General features: G+C 36.1%; 1 protein-coding gene across 8 annotated transcripts in view; it reads left to right on the forward strand.

Annotated features, from left to right (window-relative positions):
• The window catches only part of AGTPBP1 (ATP/GTP binding carboxypeptidase 1), a 166005-nt gene that overhangs the window by 124409 nt on the left and 21591 nt on the right, over nt 1-20005 (forward strand). For all 8 annotated transcript variants that reach the window (XM_047829664.1, XM_047829657.1, XM_047829662.1 and 5 more), the window contains 6 exons: nt 7990-8077; nt 11465-11609; nt 14135-14288; nt 15320-15500; nt 17028-17157; nt 18370-18501. In XM_047829664.1, the coding sequence (XP_047685620.1) occupies nt 7990-8077; nt 11465-11609; nt 14135-14288; nt 15320-15500; nt 17028-17157; nt 18370-18501 (830 nt within the window). The remainder of the gene's footprint in view (nt 1-7989; nt 8078-11464; nt 11610-14134; nt 14289-15319; nt 15501-17027; nt 17158-18369; nt 18502-20005) is intronic.

A 20005-nucleotide genomic window follows, 5' to 3' on the forward strand; every position in this document is an offset into this window, starting at 1 on the left:
GTGTTCATTTTGTTTTATTAGTATTATTTTTTAATGTTTATTCATTTATTTTGAGAGAGAGAGAGAGAGTGCCCACATGTGAATGGGAGAGGGACAGAGTGAGAGGGACAAAGAATCCCCAGCAGGCTCGAGTGTGGAGCCCGACTCGGGGCTTGATTTCACAACAGTGAGACCATGACTTTAGCCTGTATCAAAAATCAGATGCTTAACTGACTGAGCCATCCAGGTGCCCCAGGTGTTAATTTTATTTTTAGTTTCTAGTTTTATTACATGGTGGTTAGACAGTTTTGTTGGTTAGTATTTCTCTTTTATGGAACTTCTGACATTTCCTTTTGATCTAATATGTGATCATTTTTTGTGACTATCTCACGTGCTCTTAAAAGAAGGTATATATATTCTGTGTATATATAAGGATACAGTGTTCCGTATTTAAGATTTGCCTTATTATGTTCTTTAGATCTTCTGTATTCATTTCTTCATTTTTGTTCATTTGGTTTGTGGTGTACCTAGAGTGATGTGTTAGTCTACTATCGATAGTATGTTTCTGTCTTCTGTATTCTGTAATTTCTGCTTTACTTAGGAGATTGGTCTTATCTGGTACATAGATATTGGTTATTATTATATTTTACTGTGAATGATCGCTTTATAAAGTTCCTTCTTTGTCTCATTTATTATTTTTTGGCCTGAAATCTACTTTGATCTCAGGATTTCAACTCCTACTTTGTTTCCATTTGCCTGGTGTATCTTTGCCCATTTTTAACAGGTGATTTAAAGTTTTTATATTCTGTCTTCTAGTAATGATGAAAGCCTGGGTTTTATTTGTGCTGCTTGTTGAATTTATTTATTTCCTTTTTGGTGGTAAGGATGTGTGTAGGGATGCAGACTCAACTGGCTACCATTATCTCCTAGACCAACAATCTGATCTTCCTATTTTTAGGTATAAATCTCTATTGTTGTACTAGCCTTATGATAAGCATGCATTTTTTTCTCCATAGAGTCACTCAGTCCAGATAACGTATGCAACTTGCGATAGGTGGCTGTAGGTTATTCAAGTTCCATTTTAAACTTTTTTTGTCCCCCTTGTTAAATGAGGGTATTAGCTTCAACTTGAAAATTTCATGAATATGTGGTTCATCATACATTTGATGAATAGGGACTAAAACACCTTGTCTTTTTTTGTATCTGTACTTGTCATTTAGCATCTACTCAATGTGACTTTGGCTTTTACTTAGATATTGTTAGAAGCCACTGCCATTGGATTTTGCCTTCACCATGGCAATTTAATATTTTGGTGGTCTGTATTCAAGTGACAAGATTGACAGTTCTTGGCATATTTTTTATGTATATAAAGGTTTATCCTTTGGCTAATGACCATATCAATTACTCAGATATAGCCAAAATGTCAGGTCGAGTAGATTGTGGTATATTCTGTCTGAGTTACCTCATTTGATTGATTCTTAGTAGGACAACCTCTTTGGTTCAAATGGTTTTTATGATAGTTGGAATTTTAAAATGTCACTCTTCCATTGTGATCATAATTAACTATCATTTAAAAGTAATAGAATACATTGTCTTTTATAAAATTAGAACACTTCAATAAATCTAATGTGCTCTTGACTTCAGCTGGAACCTTATTGTAGTCAACCATTATTATGAGTTTTGTGTGTCTGGAGGAGTTTGAAGTTTCCTCCCCCCTGCCCCCTGCTTTTTTTTTTCTTTTTAGAAAGAGAGGGTGAGCTGGGGAGAGGGACAGAGGAGATAGAGTCATTATTTTTATTTTGAGAGATAGAGCACGCATGAGTGAGCGCTAGTGGGGGAAGGGCAGAGAGAGAAGGAGACAGGAGACAGAATCCCAAGCGGGCTCCGCGTTGTCAGTACAGAGCCCCATATGGGACTTGAATCTGGAGATCATGACCTGAGCCGAAATCAAGAGTTGGACACTTAACCGAGCCACCCAGGTGCCCTGAGAGAGAGAATCTTAAGCATGTTCCACGCATAGATCCCATGACCTTGGATCTTGACCTGAACCAAAATCAACAGTCTGACGCTTAACCCACTGAGCCACCTAGGAGCCCCTGGGGGAGTTTGAAGTTTCAGATTAAAATGGCTCAGTGATTCCTAGGAAGAAATAAAGAAGATAGGAATCTGTTGTATGTACCAGTGAAATACTTGAGTTTCAAATGTAAAGAGAAAATCTTAACATACTTCCACTTTAAAAGAACTGGTTACATAAATAATGATAATATTACAGCAGCTAACGTTTATTGAGTATTTACCGTGTGCTGGGCCTTGTTCTAAGTGCTAACACATGTGGTACTCTTAATCCATACAACAGAATCCATTTTACAGAAGAGAAAAAGAGGGCATCAGTGCTTTAGTAATCTGCCCAGAATCACGCATCTGGTAGGTGGTGAAGTTGGAATTCAAATCCAGGTAGTCTGGTTGCAGACTGCATGCTCTTAATCACTGTGTTGTTCTGCACGTGAGAAAGGTGGATTAGTGTCGGACTTCTCATCGGTGGCACAGGAAGCTAGAGGACAGCCAAATGTCTTTTGCGAAGTGTGTCATTTGTTTGTCACTGCCATACACTTTGTGTATGTAGAATTCAGAATTATATTCTCCCTGAACCCTCTGTGAGAAAAATAAATGAGGAAAAAGATCTCAAGGTAGAAGTCTTGAAATTTATAAAATCTGTCAAAAGTAAAAATGTTCTAAAGGAGGTGATATGGGAGACGTGAAGGTTAACTTATCTTGATGGGATTGCTTAGTTATTGATACAGTATCAGAGAAATACCAATTAATCATAACGATGAGGATGGGAAGTGAATTGAAGAGTACAACAGAAAGCTTCCAATAATGGAGAAAAAAATGTGGAGAAATCAACCAAGCCAGTAATAATAAGAAAGCAAAGAAGAAGAAGAAGAAAACCCATGAAATAGTAGAAAGAAAATAAGATGGAAGGAATGACATGAAATGTATGTCTGTCATCACTAATTATGAGTTGAAATGTCTTAAAAAAGTTACACAGTGGTGGGGGTGAGGAGGGTATTAATTAAATGACAAAGAAAAGTTGAAAATGAATGATTGGGCAGAGATAAACTAGGAAAATGCAAATAAAATATAGCAAAAGTGGTAATATTAATGCCAGAAGTGGAATTGGCAGGTCATATGGTATTTACATTTTTAATTTTTGAAGGGCCTTCATGGCTGTTGTCTGTAAAGGTGTCACCAATTTACATTCCCACCCAGACAAAGAAAAAATCAGGATCAAAAGCACTAAATAGATACTGTGTATTTATAAGTTGCAGTTCTTGAAGATGTAGAATAATCACAAACATTTTTTAAATTGAGGTATAATTAACATATAACCTATTAATTTCAGATGTATAACCTAATGTTTCAATATTGGTATATATTGTGAAATGATCCCTTTGAGAAGTTTAGTTAACATCTATTGCCACATAGTTATAAATTTGTTTTTCTTGAGATGAGAACTTTTAAGAGCTACTGTCTTAGCAAATTTCAGGTTTGAAATGTAGTATTTATATATTAACTATAGTCCCTATGCTGTACATTACATCCCCAGGACTTACTTATTTTATAACTGGCAGTTTTTACCTTTTGACCACTTTCACCCATTTTGCCCACCCCCACTTTTATTCTTGCCTTACCAATCTGTTCTCTGTTTCTATGAGATTTTTTTTTTTTTTTTTTAGGTTCTACATGTGAGATCATATGGTATTTTGGTATTTGTCTTTGTCTGACTTAGTTCACTTAGCATGATGCCCTCAAGGTCCATCCATGTTATTGCAAATGGCAAGATTTCCTTCTATTTAATGGCTGTCCATTTTTTAATCAGATTGTTATTTTTTCTATTGAGTTGTAGGAGTTCTTTATATATTTTAGATATTAACCGCTTATCAAATACATGATTTGCACGTGTTTTCTTCCACTTAGTAGGTTGCATTTTCATTTTGTCGATGATTTCTTTTGCTGTGCAGAACACAAACCTTTATACAGCACAGCAAGGACCATAACCATAGAGCATTTGTAGAGAATGAACAAAAGCTCCAAGAAATACAACTTAATTAGAAGACAGTCATTGTGAGAATTTAAAATACCCCTTTCAGAATTTAACATATCAAGAAGACAAAACACAAATAACAATACAGAAAATTTGAATAATGTAGTCAACAAGCTTGATTTTGGGATTCATTGGGATTCCAGTTTGAGAACATATTTGAAGATGTGTTGCAGCCAACAGAGTGAGATGTAAGATGGGAAGTGGGAGAAATGGTGGAGCTAATCTGGGATTCCAGTGTTAACAGGAGGAAAGTTGAGGAGCATTTTGGGAAAGCATCTCATCCATGTTAGAACTGGAAGTTGGTGGGATCCTGGACTTACGCCTTAAAAAAATTGAAATGGGTTTCAAGAAATAGTGTGACATAGTATGATTATGAAACTGAGACATGTTAGGGACATGGGGCAGAAGGCCTGTGTATCTTCTCCAACGGAAGGATAAAACAGAAGAACTGCAAAAAAGTCACATTACAAATGTGAGTGACATAGAATGTCACATGAGTTGGAGTGTTTGATGAAGTGTATGAAGGAATCCATTTGAACTAGACCCTGGAAATACTTTATTTGGGAGTGTGTGGGTAATGCACTTTGGCTGTGCAATGAGCTATATTTACGGAATCTGGATTTAAGTACTGTTGTTTTTCACCTTAAAAGGTCTGCTTTATAGAAGGAGCACAAGAAGGTATCTTCCTTATGTTCATGAAACATTTAAAAATTTTTAACTTTTTTTGTTACAGACAAAACTTATGGGTGACTAAAAAGCTCAGAGATTTTACAGATTTCATTGTATTTAAAGATTTAAGGATTTAAAATACTAATGGAAATCAACAAAATGTTGAACAAAAAATGGGTACTTGGAGATGTAAAGTTCTTCCTTAAAAAAACAAAAACAAAAAACCTCTGAAATTTAAAATTGGTGTTACAAATCCTGTAGAACCATGCTGTCCAGTATGGTAGTGACTAGCACACACATGTGGCTAAGTTAAGTTAATTTAAAATTAAAAATTCTACTTTTTGGTGGTACTGGGCTCATCTCCTGCCCTTACTAGCCACGTGTGGCAGGCCGCTGCCAACTTGGATGTTGCAGGTACAGAACATTTCCGTTCTGGTAGGAAGTTCAATTGAACAACTCTGACGTAGAAAGTCCTTCAAAAGAGGACACTTTATAGACTTACGTGACATAGCTAAGCTGGGAGCTGGCGGGAAAGCATTTAAAAACTTGCATTATTTATAATAAAAAAGACTGAAAGTAAGTGAACTAAGTACTCAAGATAGTAGAAAAACAAGAAAATAAACCAAAAGGAAGAGAATGATTTTTTTTTAAATGCTGAAAATAATGATAGAAATAAAATAAAATATGCCAGAATTGAGTAATAAGTAGAGATTCTGGGGTTATCTGGGTGGCTCAGTCGGTTAAGTGTCTGACTTTGATTTCAGCTCAGGTCATATCTCAAGGTTCCTGGGATAAGAGTGTGGAGCCTGCTTGGGATCCTGTCTCTCCTTCTTTCTCTGCCCCTTTCCTGCTTGCATGCTTGTGCACTGTCTCTCAAAATAAACTTTAAAAAAAGTAGAGAGTCTGAACAGACTATAACTTTTTAAAAGGAAATTTAAAAAGTATTAGTCACCTTATCAAGATGGCATTTCAGCTGAATTATATTTACCTTTTAAAGAATAGATTGTACTGCTGTTTATTCCAATCAATAATGGATAGCTTCTCAGTATATTTTTCTGAAGCTAGTATAGTCTTATACTGATACTTCGTAAAGGTAATTTTTAAAAAGACCAGTTTTTAGATACACAAATTCTATTTTTTTAAATGTTTGTTTATTTTTTTTAAATTTTTTTTTCAACGTTTATTTATTTTTGGGACAGAGAGAGACAGAGCATGAACGGGGGAAGGGCAGAGAGAGAGGGAGACACAGAATCAGAAACAGGCTCCAGGCTCTGAGCCATCAGCCCAGAGCCCGACGCGGGGCTCGAACTCACAGACCGCGAGATCGTGACCTGGCTGAAGTCGGACGCTTAACCGACTGCGCCACCCAGGCGCCCCAAAATGTTTGTTTATTTTTGAGAGAGACAGCGTGTGAGCATGGGAGGGGCAGAGAAAAAGAGAGCCACAGAATCCGAACCAGGCTTCAAGTTCTGAGATGCGGGCATAGAACTCGAAGTGGGGCTTGAACCCATGAACACTGAGATCATGCCTGAGCCAAAGTCGGACACTTAACTGCCTGAGCCACCCAGGCACCCCTAGATACAAAAATTCTAAATAAGATTTTAGCTAATATAATTATATACTAGTAAAAGAATAGCATTTTCTTGCAGTGCAAAGATAGCCATAGGAAACCTATCAACATAATTTATTCTGTCAACAGATTAAAGGAGAAAAGCCATGTGAGTCTATTAGTGGATGCTGAAAAGGCATTTGATAAAATAAATTAAAACAAGTGTAATAAGAATTATGAAAGAAACTGCTCCACTTATGGGAGTAATCATAGCACCTGCCACAGAGGGTTGTTGTGAGTATTTAATGAATTCACACATGTAAAAATGCTTAGAGCAGTGTCTAGCACATAGAGATTATTCAATGTTACCTCTTTTTATTAAACATGATACAGTTGATATGCAAAAAAAAATTGGCAAATATTGTATCGAGTGGTAAAACATTTTGATTAAAATTAGGAACAAGACAGAGTTGTGCTCTTCTATATGCAGAATCACTTGTAAGGTTGTATCATTTTTCTAATACAGTAAAAGTAGAAAATGAAGTGACTGATACAAATACTAAAAGAGGAGGCCAAATACTTTAAGTTACAAATTATATGATTTACATATGTACAAAACCCAAGAGACTATGAAACACTAATTAAAATACTCAGAGCTAAATTTAACAAAATGGTTCTGTAGCAGGAAAATGAAAAAAAAAAATGGTTCTATCTTTAAGTTAGAATATAAGGAAAGTCGGGGCGCCTGGGTGGCGCAGTCGGTTAAGCGTCCGACTTCGGCCAGGTCGCGGTCTCGCGGTCCGTGAGTTCGAGCCCCGCGTCAGGCTCTGGGCTGATGGCTCAGAGCCTGGAGCCTGTTTCCGATTCTGTGTCTCCCTCTCTCTCTGCCCCTCCCCCGTTCATGCTCTGTCTCTCTCTGTCCCAAAAATAAATAAAAAACGTTGAAAAAAAAAAAAAATTAAAAAAAAAAAAGAATATAAGGAAAGTCAAATCAGATCTCAGTAAAATTTGTCAACATTTCTAAACTTAACATATGAATTTCATTAGTTCTAGTTAGAAGCCTAGTGCACGATTTTATGAAATTGGATAATATTAAAGTTTATATGTAGAATATATTTCTGAAACTACCCAAGAAAATATGCTATATATTTAATCCTGTTTTTGCTAATAGTCCCTTTACATTTTCCTTCCTATAAGCACATGTTTGTGTGGAGAAGTTTGAAGAAGAAAACAATCTTAACATGTTGGTGGCATTTTCTCCCTTAACCTCAGTGTAGACGGGGATCCCTGGAGAGTTAGAAGTATGATCAAATACTGTTTCTTCATATATTTTTGACTCTTTGACTTGTTCCAAGGAATACATTTTACTTACCATTTTTAATCTAATATAGAAAAGGTAATAGAAAAAAGCTTAATGATTTCTCACTAAAGTTGAAATCTGATTTTAGGTAAATTGGGATTAAAAGCATATCATTGATTGATTTAGGAGATTGTAAAGAAATATCTCATATTTTTTTATATATACTAAAAACTGAAATGTATTTTCTTTTAGCTTTCCTGAACATTTGGTGCTTTCTATAATGGAATGCTTAATTTTTAACTCAGAAGCTCTGAGAAGAATTTTTTTTTATTTCTTTGTTTCTTTTTCTTCTTCTTCTTCTTTTTTTTTTAAATCTCTCTGTCAAAGGTATGCAACCACTCATGTATTCGGTTCAGGAAGCATTAAATGCCAGACCATGGTGGATTCGTGTGGGAACTGACATTTGTTATTACAAGTAAGTATTCTAAGAATATTGACATCAGCTGACAGAAGGGGATCTTAACTTCATTCTGTTTCAGTTTAAAGATTAGAAACTAGAGTCATTATTGCATTATTTGAACTGTGGTGATATACTTTACTGTTATCTCTAACAGAGTCCTTTAAAATTTGAGATTCATTGAGGTGGTAAATTTAGTAGAAATAAAATCTGTCCTATAGACAGACAGACTTAATCCAAATCTTGTCTCCACCAGTTAGATAGCTATGTGTCCTCAACTTTCTTAGCTTTTAAGCCATGTAAACTTCATTGAATAAACGGAAATTAGGAATTCTAGGAAATAATTTGCAGTGGCTTTTTGTTGTTCTGATGATATTAAGTATAATTCTTTTCTGCATACAAATATTTACCTCATCTTAGTTTCCAGAATATTTTACCTGGAGGTATATCCCATAGTTACCTTACGTCAATTTATACAGTTCAATTTGACCTCAAATAGGTCATCTACTTAATCAAGTTAGAAATCAGTGCTCGAAATCACTTACTGCTTCAGTGGAATGATTGGATTATTCTGCAACTTCACGTCTAAGTAATCTGGGATTATCATATACTTTGCTTCTCATTTTTACTGTTTCTGCATGTAATATATTTCTAGATAACTTCCTCCACTGAATTCATTTGACCTCCCTGTGTTTTCTCTGTTATTAATCTTAATCCTGACATTTTTGTTTAGTGGATTTTGAATTTTTATCTTGGGTTTAAGTAGCACTAATATTCCTTCAGAAATCAGAAGATTTCTGACTCTAGGTTTTAGAAAAACCTGCATCTTAAGTGCTATTACTTTCTGAGAAAGACAGTGTTCCTTGGAATTCATCTCAGTAGGATTTCCCCCTTACTTGTATTAGCAAAATCAATAGTAAATGAGGGATAGAAATATAAGATTATATGCATTTCATCTGTACTTGTATAAATTTCATATTTCTTTTACTGCTAGGCTAACATAAAAATACTCTTACTTATCTTTTTCTCATAAAGTTGGAATAGAAATAATCAATGAATGTTTTTCTTTTCCACATTATCAAGTGAATGGTTGTAACATGACAGGTGGTGGTTCTGTTCTGTGTAAGGGGGATGGCGAGGATTTTCATTTGTTTAGTTTTTGTTTTTTCTTTTGGCTACTTCCAGATCTGGAACTGGAATTCAGGTCAATTCAACAGATGCCTATTAACTGTTTTCTGTGCAGCAAGCACTACTTGCTTTCCTGAAGCCTGAAATCCAGATAGTGAAGATAAAATCTACTATTTTTGCATGTGTCTTAACTTTTCATGTGAGCTAAGTCCTTGGATGCTTGTTTGTTTCATTTGCAAAATGAGAGTAAAGGACTTCCACCAGTGTATAAGAGAATGTAACTTATAAAATATATAGCTCTAATGTGGGGTTATCGATACCTCTCTGATTAGATGTTAAACTTTTGGGGGAAAAGAGTCGGCAAGGACTAGCCCTGGAACTTGTTTTTGTGTTTTCGTCAGCCCACAGCACCTTGTCATTGAGTATTCAAGATATAGTGGCTAAGTGAATGAAGACTATACTGGTTTGAAAATACCGTTCATGTTTATGTGTGTGCAAGTAAATCTAGTTGTTGGTCATGGATTTTCTTCAGTTCATGACTTAAATAATAGAAGATGATCTGAAATTTTAGAGATTAGGTTGGTTGATAGACAATCTTTAGGCCATCAAATGTCAGTGATACTTAAAGTCTGGAAAGTAATGTGTAGTTTTAAAAACTTTTTATTATGGAAATCTTCAAACATTTGTAAGAGTAAGCAATAGGATAATGTATTCATCACCCAGTTTCAACCGTTATCAATACATGTTTAGCTTTGCTTTAGGAATACTTTCACTCCTACCTTCACACTGAATTTTTTTTAATAAAGATTTTTTTTTTTTTAAATTTTAGAGGGAGCGCAAGCTGGGGAGAGGGACAGAGAGAGCGAGAATCTTAAGCAGGCTCCATGCTCATTGCAGAGCCTGATGCGGGGCTCTGTCTCAAAAACTGTGAGATCATGACCTGAGCCAAAATGAAGAGTCAGCTGCTCAATTGAGTGAGCCACCCAGGCACCCCACACTGAATTTTTAAAAGCATTTCCAGATATCATATTTATCCATAAATACTTCAAAGAGTGAGTGGGAGAGGGGCAGAGAGAGAGGGAGACACAGAATCCAAAGCAGGCTCCAGGCTCTGAGCTGTCAGCACAGAGCCCAGTGTGGGGCTCAAACTCATGAACCACGAGATAAGTACCTGAGCCACAGTCATATGCTAAATCTGACTGAACCACCCATGTGCCCCTAGAGATTTTTTTTTTTAATTTTTTGTTATTTTTGAGAGAGAGCACGTGAGTGCAAGTAGGGGAAGGGCAGAGAGAGGGGAGGGGATCCAAGCGGGCTCTGAGCTGACAGCAGAGGGCCTGATGTAGGGCTCAAAGTCAGGAACAGTGAGATCATGACCTGAGCTGAGGTCAGATGCTTAACCAACTGAGCCATCCAGGCACCCCATATCTCTTAGAGATTTTTTAAAGACAGTCTAACCATAATGCTTTTATCACACTTAAGAATATTCTCTAATACAATAAAATACCCAGTCATTGTTCAGACTTCCCCAGTTGTCTCATAAGTGTTGTTTTAGAGTTTCAGCAGGTTTGTTTGTTTGTTTCTTTGTTTCAACATTAGGTCCCCCCCCCTTTTTTTCTGTTATTTCTCCTTTATTTGTTGGAGAAACTGGGTCATCTGTCATGCCAGAGTTTCCACATTTGGGGTTTTGCTGGGATTGCATGCCTGTGGTGATAATGAATTCTTCTATCTCACTGATTGCCTATAAACTAGTAGTTAGATTTAGAAGCTTGATCAACTTCAGGTTTGATTTTGGCAAGAATACTTCATAGATGGTGCCGTGAATTCCTATTGCCTTACGTCCAGAAACATATCATGTCTGGTTCTTTCTTTCTTTTTTTTTTTGTAGCCTTAAGATTGATAGTGAATTTAGGTATTGTCCCCTGATCCATCTGCTTTAAAGATGGTCATTAGCCTTCCATCTAATGGTGGTAGTAACCATTGATGATAATTGGCCAAGATCTGGTAATGTGTATGGTAACAAGGAATTAGGTTCTAAGCTTTTCATTGATGAGGAGTCTCAGCTCCATTTGATAGTAAATTCAGAAGTGAAAACTGATGTTGGCTGATAGCATTTATCTGATTCAGTAGTACCAACTCTAATTTTTATAGAATATTTAAGCTAACCTTATAAACCGTGTGTTTCCTCCCACCCGAAGTTCTGTTTCATAAAGAAGCAAGGAGATTCAGAACTTTTGTGTGGAAGAAATAAACAGGTTTTGTGCTTTTCTATTGCAGAAATCACTTCTCAAGAAGTTCAGTTGCTGCAGGTGGGCAAAAGGGAAAATCCTACTATACAATTACATTCACTGTCAATTTTCCACATAAAGATGATGTTTGCTACTTTGCTTATCACTATCCATACACATATTCAACTTTACAGGTGAGAACTCATTAAGTTATATTATGGCTCTTATTGTGCTCTATGCATATGTGTCAGATAGTTGGGGGAAGACGGGTTTTAATTAAATATCTTAATAAAATGAAAAGATCCAGTGCTGAATATTTTAGAAAATAATACCATGTTTGTTGAAAACATTAAAGGGAGTAAAATGGGAATGTAGTCTTTATTTTTATTTAGTAGAAATACTAAGGAAATTTTAAAAGATTTTTACTCTCCACCTTTTTATAGAAATCTGTAGTTCTCTAAGATTCCATGATTTACACATATTAACTAGGTAGGACTTCCACTTGTTTAATGAGAGGCATTGAATCTCATAGAAAATCTAGCAATAGAAAAATGTGTAAGTTTTTCTGTGGGGAATTAATTTCTTTTAGTGGTTTGATGTGGAGTTCTAGATCCAGATTCTTTAGAATTTAAGATGTAAGGGTTGTTTTGTGAGTTCTTTTGAGATGTTTGAGTACTTACATTGTAAAACAAAACTAAAAAACGAATCGAGTAGTTACTGTGGTAGATTTTTTTCTTCTTAGTACAGAAAGCCTTTTGTAATAATTATGGATCAGAGAGGTATGATCGGTTTACCCAGAGAGAGATTGGAACACTATGATTAGAAACAAGCTTCCAAATTATTAGGGGAAAAGAAGAGAAACATACTCCACTGAACAGAAGAGGGAGCAAAGCTTAGAACACTCAGTGTGGCTGACTTTGTTTTAATAAAAGTTGCAAGTTACAATAAAGGTGTTATCAGTTATCTTTCCGTGCTGAATAATACAGCATCAAAGTATATAGTGCTGTTACACACAGGGTTACATATTATTGTTCTTTACTGATGTGACCTTTTTAGTGTATTTTAAATTCCCCTCCTTTTGCCAGTGCTGCTGCCACAACCTTTCCAGCCATTATTGCTGTCTCTCATCTGGACTTCTGCCGCCTCTTCTAACTGGTGTTCTAGAATTCACTTCTGTCCTCTTTCCTCCTTTCCCCACACTGGAGCAGGAGGGCTTCGTGATGGGAGGGTCTGGTCCCATAAATCTCCCGCTTAAAGCTTCTTAGTGATTTCTTTTGCCATTTTTATGAAGTCTGAGATTCTTACCGTGGTTCATTTCTATCATTTCCCTACTATTTGTAACAATTTTTGTCATGTCCTCATACTGTTTGCACTATTACTTAATATTTGTCTTTAAATGGACCTAAAATAACTCTTTAAAGTTTATCCTCATCCTAGGTTAATATCCATGGTATTAATTCACAGTAAAAAATATACCTGTTCATTTTTCAAATGGTTATGCATATGTCACTTCATTATCTAAATTACCAGTATGCGTATATATGCTGCTCCTTGTGAAAGAATGGCCTGTGAGACCCTTCAGTCTGTGTTAAGTCTCTGTTTCTCACTCTTCCCGGTCTGGCTGCAATGAATTTTTGTCAGTCCTGTAAGATGCCCTTCCTCTTTCTTACATCATGGTCTTCCCATATACCTTCCTTCTTCCTGCCACACTCCCCTGTGCCCTCCTCACTCATCCTCTGGATCTTGGTTTGAATGTAACTTCTTTCAGGAGACCTTTCCACACTGTCGAGATTCAGCTAGGCTCCCCACTCCTGATGACAAGCTCTCACAGCACTCTGTATTTTTCCAAAGGTAGGGTATATTCATTCACACATCCCCGGGCAGTGTCCCTCACAGAAATAGTGGGCACATAGTCAATTGTGATTATGTGAATGAACATAGGCAAAAGTTTAGAAACCAAGTATCTTAAAAAAAAAAAAAAGGGATTGAACAGTTTATTTATGGGATAACCATACATTAAAACCATTAAAACTTGTGTTTTCAAAAGACACATATTTCACTTGTTGAATGATCTGATATAGTGTTTGTAATTATGAACATACGTGTGTGTGTGTAAATTATTAAGTGATAAAAGCAGGTTACATTGGTATTTGTTAGTAGTAATCTAGGTGATGCAGTTATGGGTGTTTAAAATTTTTTCTTTGTACTTTCTGTGTCTTCTAGACATTTTACATTGAACCTGTATGAATCTTGAAATCAGGAAAAGTTGTTAAAAATTTTTTGTGCTACATACCCCATTCTGCTGGTCTACAGTCACTTATAATTTCAAAATTCAAAAGGCTTTGAAAACCAAAAGCTTTCTCCTAGCCCACTTGGCAGCCTGGCCTGAATTGATGTGAGCTTATTTAGAATATTGATTCCGCTTTGAGTGACTCCTCACATGTTTTGCTGCAGAAATAATGATGGGCTTATTACAGGCTGCTATGGCCACCCCCATTGGGGGTTTGCAGAATTAATGGTGTATGCATTGTAGCTATGCCCTTTCTCAACTGCCCCAAATAACTGATGTTTGAACTACCTCTGGCTCCCTGAGGGTTTCAGAGAAGGGATTAGGAATCTGATTCACTTTTAGTTATGTCGAGATCTGGATGCATTTATTTCTATTTATCTTAGGGAGTTTTTAAATGATTGTATACTTTGCTTTTAAATTTTTATCAAGATGCATCTTCAAAAATTGGAATCAGCACACAATCCTCAGCAAATCTATTTTCGAAAAGATGTGTTATGTGAAACCCTGTCTGGAAACACCTGTCCCTTGGTGACTATAACAGCAATGCCAGAGTCTAATTATTATGAACATATCTGTCAATTCAGTAAGTCTGTCTTCTTCACTCAAAATGCCAATTATTCTTATTTTCCTTTGCTTCATATATGTTTTGTAAGGGCAACAGGACTAGAACAGGCATCAGAAGTCTGGGGTTCTAGTCTCGGTCCTATTACTGCCCAGCCCTTGGCCTCAGTTTCCTCATCTCAGAAACGAGGGAGCTGCATGAGATTATCTCTGAGGTCTCTTTTGACATGAATATTCTGTAGTTCTTACCTTTGTTGTGTAATACAACAAAATGTTTTAAGAGTTCATATGATAATACCATTAATTAAAAAATTTACAACTAATTTTGTTTATAAATCAAACCACCAGAAACCCATCATGTGCTTTGATGCTAGCACCAAATAGCTGGTTGGTTTTTCCTGACATTTATATATTTAAAATTGCCTCAGATGTACAACTGTGATAGGAAAATGAGAAAGCGCCCTAATTTTGATAAGAAGGTGAGGTGTTTTCAGGAAAGAGAAATAGCTTGATATGCCTGAAAACACGAGCAGGTGAGCAGAGTGGTCACATTGTAGACCTCTGTATCGAAATGCATAGTGAAATTGTTTTTCTTTGTTCATCTTTGAACAGATATACTTTATCTGTGCTTAGCATAGCAACTGTAAAACAGGGGTAAAATGATATTTTCCTATTTTCCTCATGACTTCATGAAAAATAAATTTATATTTAAAACTTCCCCAATACTTGTTCTTTATAAAAGCAAGATTATATAAAAGAACTAATTTTATATGTTAGATTAACCATTGGAAAATAAAACTCAAATACTATTTATTGTGTTGCGTTCATATTATGAACTCCTTTAGGACATGGCTTATATATGGGTTTTGTGTATCTGTTTTCTCTGTAGGGCCTAGTGCAGTGCTCAGATACAGTAGGTGCACAGTGAGTTTTAGTATGAATTTATATCAGAACTCACAATTGAGTAGAAATATTTCTATATTCCCAAAGTCAAACATCATACAGACTCTTAGTAGCTGTTCATTTTAATTTGAAATTTTATGTGTACTTTAGGAAATCGCCCTTACGTTTTCTTGTCTGCTCGGGTCCATCCTGGAGAAACTAACGCAAGTTGGGTAATGAAAGGAACATTGGAGTATCTCATGAGTAATAACCCTACTGCTCAGAGCTTACGAGAATCCTATATTTTTAAAATTGTCCCTATGCTAAATCCAGATGGTGTCATCAATGGAAAGTAAGTTAAGCAATCATTATAGAAATATTATAGGTTATGTGCCTATCCTGTGTAAACTTGTCAAAATAATAGCATCCAGGTTAATTTGGAAAACAAATTGAGTGATGTTTCTAGAACGAAGAAATTTTTGGTGGGGAATTCATCTAAGATGAATTTTTAAATGAAAATACATTTTATGTATCAGTATGATATTTTGAGAATTTCTGTATTCCATGAGAGTATGATTTCATGTCTTGCTTGAATTGTTTTAGAAAAATCACAATGTCAGGATATGAGAATACATAAATAAGGTCTTTAACATAACTTCTTATATTCCTTTTTGTTTGTCAGTGGCATGATCTTGAGTTGATCTAAGATTTAGAATCTCCTGGGATCTCTTTCCATTGATATGGAATATTGGCTCTATCTGCTGACCTCATCCTGATAGGAGGTGGTGTAGTTTTGACAGAAGGAATTCTTTAGACTGGAAATAATGGAAGATAACTTCTTTTTAGGTGGAGATGGCTTATAGTTAGTGCAGTTTAATTTTCGTGGGAATTAGAAAACTCTGTTTCTGAAAGATGAGAATTTGGTGTTGCTGTCATGAGCGTCTCCAAAGCTGAGGATACCATATTTTATTTATTCACTAAATGTAGCATGAATATTTCTCACATTTTAGGAAGTTTTTGAATGAAAAAACCAGAATAATTTATTTTTAGGTAATACGTTATGGAATTAAAATGGCATTTTATGTCTAGTTTTAATTCAGAAACATATTGACCAGTTAGAATTCTGTTTACATTTCTCTTACCACCTTCTGATAGCTTGCTTAAATTTCTGCTCTGCTTTATTACTTACTACCTGAAATAAGTGAAAATGTATTTGAATTTTTACAAGAATGTAGACTTTTGGGGCACCTGGATGGCTCAGTCGGTTGAGTGTCTGACTCTTGAGTTCAGCTCAGGTCATGATCCCAGGGTTGTGGGATCGAGCCCCATGTCACGTTCCACACTGAGCATGGAGCCTGTTTAGGATTCTCTCTCTCTCTCTCTCTCTCTCTCTCTCTCTTTCTCTCTCTCTCTCTCTCTCTTCCTGGCACTCTCCTTCTCTCTCTCTGTCTCTCTCAAATAAAAATAATAGTCAAAAAAGAGTGTAGACTTTTCACATGTACCTTTCTTAGGAGGGCCCAGCCCAGATAGTACTTTTACATAATAACTAATACAATTGAAGTTCACGGTGTTGGAGTATAACAAATGATTATTATGAAATCAGAATGGAAAATAGGACCATTAGTAAATTTTAGAGAGTCTGGAATAAGACCCCAGAATTGAGAATTAATTTTTTTCTATAGCTTGAAAATGTTGACCTAAAAATGTGAAAGCTTGCCACAGCTAAATGCATGTAACACAAGATCTTGCACGAAGCAAATACTTCATAAGTGTTTATTTAGTGACTAGTATATTTACTGGAAATATTTACTGGAATAGAATCATAAATCAAATATTGTAAGAGTTTATCAGTACTAATGTTTGTGTTTATATTGTGTAGTCACCGCTGTTCTTTAAGTGGAGAGGATCTGAATAGACAGTGGCAAAGTCCAAATCCAGATTTACATCCTACAATTTACCATGCTAAGGGGCTGCTACAATACCTGGCCGCTGTGAAGCATTTACCACTGGTAAGTATTTGTACTTTATCTAGTCACAGAAATGATTTTGTTAGTTAATGACTCAGTATATTCTGGTTATAAAAGCTAAGTGTTATTTTCAAAAGGAATTTTTTACAAATATCTTCTTCTGTTATTAATTATGGGTGTAATTAATACACTTCATTTGTATTCTTATTTTGTCAGGTTTAATTTTTAGTGTTCCCCTGAGCCCTTTCCTTATCTTTTTTGTCTATGAACATTGGTAACTCCTGGTTTTAAGTTTTAGGTATTGAACTTCACTGTTTGAATAGCAGTAAGGTAACAGGATGTGTCTTCCAAGTTCTCAAACTGGTAGAAGCTTATTTCTGAGTTTGCTAGTGAACTCTGAAGCAAGTAAGTCTCGAGTATACACATGAGAGAAGGTGTGGGCACAGTGCTGAACACTACTGGACTGTGTATATATTCTGCTTCTGTTCTCAGCAGCTTTTGCATAGAATGTCCTGTTATATTATTGTTTGAATGAGGTAATCTTCCTCTGGGAAAGACAGGAAAACTTTGCAGAAGGTGAACATTGACATGCAGGCCTGTTCTTCATTTTTCATTTTAAAAATGCTGCTCTTAAAAATTAAATTGAAACCATACTACCCTTTTCTCAATTGTGTTTTTCATGAGCGCATTGTCTTTCTTTCAAATTACCTAAATTTTCAAATAACCCTTGGATCAGTGATGACTGCTGCTGTAGATTTGACCTATGACTGAATTTATTATTTTTTAAATTGTGAATAGTAGAGGGGGCGCCTGGGTGGCTCAGTCGGTTAAGCGTCCGACTTTGGCTCTGGTCAAGATCTCTCACTCCTGGAGTTTGAGTCCCTCATCGGGCGCTGCGCTGACAGCTCAGAGCCTGGAGCCTGCTTTGGATTCTGTCTCCCTCTCTCTGCCTCTCCCCCGCTCACACTCTATCTCTCAAAAATAAATACAAATAAATTGTGAATAGTAGGTATATTAGAGTGGAACTCGTGGCTTGATGCAGGCCCTAGAAAGGATTTAGCCATTCTAGAATTAATCATAGATCCTTTCCAGAACTAGATACTATTACTTTTATTAGTTCTACTTATTAAATGGTGGCTCTGTTATAATGAAAGGGCAAAGACACACAGAGCTATTTATTGTCTTGTTATTAACTTGCTTTATTTGGAAATATATGAATTCAGACGTTTTTAACTTTCAAAATATATTTTCAAGGTTTATTGTGATTATCATGGCCACTCCCGAAAGAAGAATGTATTTATGTATGGCTGCAGCATCAAAGAGACAGTATGGCATACCAGTGATAATGCAGCTTCATGTGATGTCGTGGAAGATGTAGGATACAGGGTAATTATCACAGATAAGTCTGGACTTTGGGGATTTCAAACACGTATAACACTACAGAAACTAATGTAACATATCCTAGCCACTCAGACTCTGTAAGTGTTGCCATTTTGCCATTTTTTTTTGCAGATTGTTTCATGTTAAATAGTCTAAAATTTTTGCTTTTCGTATTTAGATTTTAATCTATTGGGAATTTATTTTTGTATGAGAGTTGGGGATCTAATTTTAGTGTCCCCATATATAACCAGTTGTCTCAGCACCATTTATTAAACAGTACATCCTTCCTGTGCCGATTTATAAAGCCATCTGTTACGTACCATGTTTCCACACCTCTGGGTATGTGTTGAGGTATGCCCAGGACTGAAGGAAGATCTTACTGCGTCACATCTTATGTGCTTTCCATTAAGGGCACAGTGGCTTTCCTACTGTATTTGCACCTAAACAAAACACCCCAGGTTTTTTTCCCAAAAGAATTTTGATAGCATACCACTGCCCTGAGCAGAAATTCAAAGGCACATTTTCTTTTTTGGTGTCCTCTCTCTTCTTCCCCTTTCCCAAATAAATAAAATGACTATGCTTACATTTACATTGGCCATCTAATTATTATTGTTTTGAAAATAACTCTTTTACAAATATATTGAAAAAACATTTTTTTAATTGTGTGATAATTAAAAACTTGCATCAGATTTGTTGGTTGTTTTTTTTTTAAATGCCTTATGGGTTTTGAGGCTTAGAAATCTTATCCAAAGATTTAAAAAATAAAGTTCCATGTTTATTGTTTTTAATTTCCTTTTGAAATTTTACTTGCTAATTGTTAAGTTTAAATTCTTAATCCAGTTAGAACTGAACTACTAAAGAGTGACTTCAGCTTGTTTTTCTCAGTGGCTCTCCAGTGGTGCCAGCAGTTAGTGGGTGATCACTCTTCTCTCCACTAATAATAATTAAAAAAAAATGTTTATTGGGGCACCTGGGTGGCTCAGTCGGTTAAGCATATTCTTTGGCTCAGTCACGATCTCACAGTTGATGAGTTTGAGCCCTGCATCAGCTCTGCTGACAGCTCAGAGCCTGGAGCCTGCTTTGGATTCTGTGCCTTCCTCTCTCTCTGCTCCTCCCCTGCTCGAGCTGTGTGTGTGTGTGTGTGTGTGTGTGTGAGATTCACTCACTCTCTCTCTGTCTCTTTTTTGAGCATGGGAGGGCAGAGAGAGAGAGAGGGAGAGAGAGAATCCCAAGCAAGCTCAGTGCAGAGTCTGACACAGCACGCGATCCCAGGAACCGTGAGATCATGACCTGAGCTGAAATCAAGAGTTGAGATGCTCAACTGAATGAGCCACCGAGGTGGCCCTCCACACTAATAATTCTAATTTTTACATCTGCCTTTGGTTCTAATTCTGAATTCTCTTTCTTTCTAGAGATGTATCTACTCCTACACGGTATCACAATTTAACTTCCCTTACATATATAATTAGGTTAATATCTGTTAGATTATTTCTCTTCTTTCAGAACTCCC

Source organism: Prionailurus viverrinus, chromosome D4 (genome assembly GCF_022837055.1).
Source record: "Prionailurus viverrinus isolate Anna chromosome D4, UM_Priviv_1.0, whole genome shotgun sequence".
NCBI lineage: Eukaryota > Metazoa > Chordata > Mammalia > Carnivora > Felidae > Prionailurus > Prionailurus viverrinus.